Source organism: Austrofundulus limnaeus, unplaced genomic scaffold (genome assembly GCF_001266775.1).
Source record: "Austrofundulus limnaeus strain Quisiro unplaced genomic scaffold, Austrofundulus_limnaeus-1.0 Scaffold578, whole genome shotgun sequence".
Classification (NCBI taxonomy): Eukaryota; Metazoa; Chordata; class Actinopteri; order Cyprinodontiformes; family Rivulidae; genus Austrofundulus; species Austrofundulus limnaeus.
This window is the reverse complement of record NW_013952980.1, coordinates 311,605-316,372: the sequence shown is the minus strand read 5'-3', so window position 1 is coordinate 316,372 and position 4,768 is coordinate 311,605. Positions and strand designations below refer to the sequence as shown.

General features: G+C 41.2%; 1 protein-coding gene across 1 annotated transcript in view; it reads left to right on the top strand.

Moving 5' to 3' along the window:
* dmxl2 (Dmx-like 2) overlaps positions 1-4,425 on the top strand; it is a gene marked incomplete at its 3' end in the record, with an annotated part of 32,604 nt that extends 28,179 nt beyond the window's left edge. Inside the window, 8 exon segments of the mRNA XM_014026663.1 lie at positions 111-230; positions 453-588; positions 1,474-1,584; positions 1,880-2,049; positions 2,912-3,009; positions 3,114-3,279; positions 3,879-4,140; positions 4,223-4,425. Coding sequence (XP_013882117.1) covers positions 111-230; positions 453-588; positions 1,474-1,584; positions 1,880-2,049; positions 2,912-3,009; positions 3,114-3,279; positions 3,879-4,140; positions 4,223-4,425 — 1,266 coding nt within the window.
* Between the last annotated feature and the right edge of the window lie 343 nt (positions 4,426-4,768).

The following is a 4,768-nucleotide window of genomic DNA, read 5'->3' as shown; positions in this document are numbered from 1 at the left end:
GTTAATGGGTCATTGATTGGTACAGGGGAACAGTTAATGGGTCATTGATTGGTACAGGGGAACAGGTAATGGTACAGGTGCACCCACTGACATGTCTTCTGCATTAACAGGTGCCAACAGTTACCACTGATGACTTTGTGAACTTTGCTACTGATAAACCAGAGAAGAAATCCAGAGTTATTAACCTCTCCCAGTATGGACCCACTTACTTTGGACCAGAACATGCTCAGGTTTGTTTATGAATCAGATGCTGTGTAGTTATGGTAAAAATAAAAATGATCATGTAAACAGTCAGAAGTTTTGTTCTCTTGTCATCTATACTTTGTGATTGTAATAAAAAAAAAATGCTCTTCTTTATTTCTGTGTGTTTGTGTGTTTGTGTGTGTGTGCGTGCGTGCGTGCGTGCGTGCGTGCGTGCGTGCGTGCGTGCGTGCGTGCGTGTGTGTGTGTAGGTTATGTCCAGTCATCTGATGCACTCCAGCCTTCCAGGACTGACCAGGCTGGAGCAGATGTTCCTGGTTGCTTTAGCAGACACCATCGCAACCACCAGTGCTGAGGTCACCAGCTCCACCGATCAGCAGTACACAGGTTGGTACAAACTGAAACCGGTAATCCATGCTGAGTTTAGACTTTTTTCACCCATTATCTTCCTTGTGTTATTGTTAGCTGTATCTTTAGAGACAAGTTGTAAATATAGTATCTCTCGCACTGCTTGGACTGAAATAAATCCGAGGACCGTTCTCTTTTCAGTAGCTTTCCTTCATTTCTGCTGCAGAAAACAGACTGTGTGTCCTTGATGCTCACATCTGGCTCAGATGATGGTGACAGAAGAGAGAGTCAGGAAAATATGAGTTTATTACAGCTGGTAATGTCAAACAAGACCACAACRGAATTGATCAGCCCTAATTTATTTATAACACCTGAAACGTGATTTTAATGTTTGTTTTTTACTATATTTTATTGATTAAAAACTGAGTTAATGTTTATAAAAAACTGTCAGAGGTTTGTGTCTTGTGACAGATAAAAAGCAGATTTATTTAATGTGGTTTGCCTCTGCAGACCTGTGTTTTATCATCATGTTAGCATGCTAGTTAGCGTCTGTGTTTACATTATAAATAACCTCTGTAACCTTTGGAAGAGATAACTCTTAAAAGTTGTCTAAAGGTTGTAAACATGAAGACAAACATTCATTTTCTTGATTGTGTGTTCCTTCATTTATTTCATTTCCAGCTATCAAATCTTTAATGAGAAAAACAASCGACAGAAGCCGTTCCTCCACACTTCTTATTATCGCAGCTTCTTTCTCTCCTTTTCCAGCGTATTTATTTAGTCTTGTGGGAGGAGGACATAAGCAGGTTGTTCCAGGGCAGAGTCAGCACAGCYGGGGGTTCAGGGCCAGCAGAGTCATGCAGCAGGCTTTTTATTTAAATGTCAGGTGGTTTGCTAAGAGCTGACTTCCTGGTGTGTGTTCAGGTGGCGAGGCTCTGGATGAGTGTGGACTGAGGTACCTGCTCGCCATGCGGCTGCACACCTGCCTGCTCACCTCTCTGCCCCCGCTGTACCGCATGCAGCTGCTGCACCAGGGTAAGAAGACACAGYCTGGGCAACATGGAGTCAACATGGCTGCCACTGCTTATTGTTAACCATCAGTGTGGGTCAGGAGATATTTTGCTAACACTGCAGACAAACAAACATGGGTAAAATCATACATCACTTTTAGAGGCAAATAAATAAAAAAAACAAGTGTTTGCTCTAAAAGTCATTAGCAGGAGTAACTAGTTGTTTATCTAATGGCCACTGACAGGTTCATTTATTTCTATAAATAAAAATGTTTTGTGGATTAAACCGGGACATCCTGTTGGGTCGGCCTGTGCCACAGGGCTCTCTACGTGCCACTTTGCCTGGGCCTTCCACTCCGAGGCAGAGGAGGAGCTTCTGAACATGATTCCTGCCATGCAGAGAGGCGACGCCCAGTGGTCCGACCTCAGAGCCGTGGGGGTGGGCTGGTGGATCCGCAACATCAACACGCTGCGCAAAATGGTGGACAAGGTACCGGAGTCATGTTTAGTCCTTCTGATAAGAGCATCATCATCATCATCATCATCATCATCATCATCATCATCATCATCATCATCATCATCATCATTTATGTTGTTGTGTTGTCAGGGTTTAGGTTTGATGCAGAACTTATTGATCTCTGCGTACAGCTGTGAAAAAAAAACACCTGTCTTTAATTCTAGGGGTTTTATACCATTTTAGCATTTAGCTAACCTTTTGCTACTTTTTGCTACTGATCTTTATCTTCTGCTGAATTCAGCTGTCCTTCAGCCCTAATCGTTAATAGAATAGAATAGAATAGAAACAGCCTTTATTGTCCTTCACAGGGAAATCCAGGTGTAGCAGCAGCAGAAACACATCAATCCACAGAAACAGTAAATTGCTGTGTGACATTATCAACTGGAGCAATGATAATAGAAATTAAAGACAGTAACAGTAAAAAAACAAACATAGATCAAAATAAAAGTAAGAATAATAATTACTGTAACGGGCTATCAAGATGAAACTGGATAAAATGAAAATAAGTCAAGATACACTACAGAAAGATATAAATTACAGGAAAAAGCAGTCATGACAGACTAATGATCCGACGGGGTGCAAAGTGAGTCATACTCCGTCATTAAGTCCAGTACAGGAAACAACAATGTACAGTTCTACTGGTTATTATTTATTAATGTTACATTCCTCTGATTTTTTTAAATGACACTTGTGAAAACATTTTAGTATTTCAGAAAGAAAGCCGTGTTTTATTCCTAACTAGAAGCTGTTGAGTTGTTGGGTTATTTTCTGTCAGTGCTGTTGTTTCTCTTGTGTTTGAAGTGTTTTATGAACTGCTGTGTTGTGATTTAATCAGCTGGGTAAAGCTGCGTTCCAGAGGAACAACGACCCCTTAGATGCTGCTCTCTTCTACTTGGCCATGAAGAAGAAGGCCGTCCTGTGGGGACTCTTCAGGTTGTCTCTAAATACTATAATATCCTGATGAATTGGTTTATTTTCAGTTTATTTCTGAACCCCTCTGAGACTTGAAGGAGTCTGTTATTTTTGAAATGTTTCAGGTCTCAGCATGATGAGAAGATGACTCAGTTCTTTAAGAATAACTTTAGTGAGGACCGCTGGAGGAAGGCGGCTCTGAAAAATGCCTTTTCCCTGCTGGGAAAGCAGCGCTTTGAGCAGGCTGCTGCTTTCTTCCTGTTGGCTGGTTCCCTTAAAGACGCCATAGAGGTGTGAGCAACACACACACACACACACACACACACACACACACACACACACACACACACACACACACACACCTTATTACCTTTGAGTCCTGCATGCTGTTTTCATGACTGAAGGCAATGAAAGTTAAACCTCGACATGAGTTATAGTTTTAATATCTGCAGCCTTTGAATAACCAGAGACAATCTGAAATTACTCTGATAAAATTCAGAACAATCTCTCATATTTTTCCTTGGCCTGAGCTTTCCAACGTCACAGACAAAATATTCAGATAAGAAACACAAGTCTGAGTTTTCTTTGTTGTAACTGCGTCTACATTTAAATGTATTTTTCCTTTTCAATCTCAGATTATTTACATCGTGTCAGTTCAGAACATTTGAAGACAAAACAGAAAATAAACACGTCTAATTCAGTCCCATTCAATTAAATCAAACTCATTCTGTTCTAAACAGATATAATCCAGTTAATTTAGCTTACCTACAACATAATCCCATGTGTTTTCAAACGTTTGTTAAACCCTGTGAACTGAGCTTGTCTTTGTGTTTAATATTTCTGTAACATTTATAATAAAGTCTAAACTGCAGTGCTGTCTTCATGTTCAGGTTCTGATGGAAAAGATGGAGGATCTCCAGCTGGCCATGATTGTAGCTCGACTGTACGAAGCGGACTTTGAGAAGTCGCCCACCTGCCAAGGCCTCCTTTATGAGAAGGTTCTGGGCTGCAACAGGGACGGCAGCGGTTACCACTGTTCCAGACTGCACCCCGACCCGTTCCTGCGCAGCATCGCCTACTGGATCATGAAGGATTACACCCGAGCCCTGGACACCCTGTTGGAAAGGAACCCTAAAGAGGACGAGAATCCTGGTGAGTAAAAGACATAAATGCAAATAAAGAGAGGTTCAGCTCGACCCTTCTCTTCTTTACCCTCTTTTATCTTGTTCACTAGATGTGATGGTGAAGTCCTGCAACCCCGTGGTGTTTAGCTTCTATAACTACTTAAGAACACATCCTTTAATCATTCGGCGCCACTTTGCTAATCCAGAGGGTCCAGCAACAAGTGTGGGCCTGACCGCAGAGAAAAACAGCGCCGATGAGATCAACCTCATCGAGCGCAAACTCTTCTTCACTACTGCCAACGCACACTTCAAGGTACGCTCTTTAATCCAGTTTAATCTGAGGTTAGATGATGTTAACCCTCTTTAATCCAGTTTAATCTGAGGCTAGATGATGTTAACCCTCTTTAATCCAGTTTAATCTGAGGTTAGATGATGCTAACCTTCTTTAATCCAGTTTAATCTGAGGTTAGATTATGTTAACCCTCTTTAATCCAGTTTAATCTTAGGTTAGATGATGCTAACTTTCTTTAATCCAGTTTAATCTGAGGTTAGATGATGCTAACCCTCTTTAATCCAGTTTAATCTGAGGCTAGATGATGTTAACCCTCTTTAATCCAGTTTAATCTGAGGTTAGATGATGCTAACCTTGTTTAATC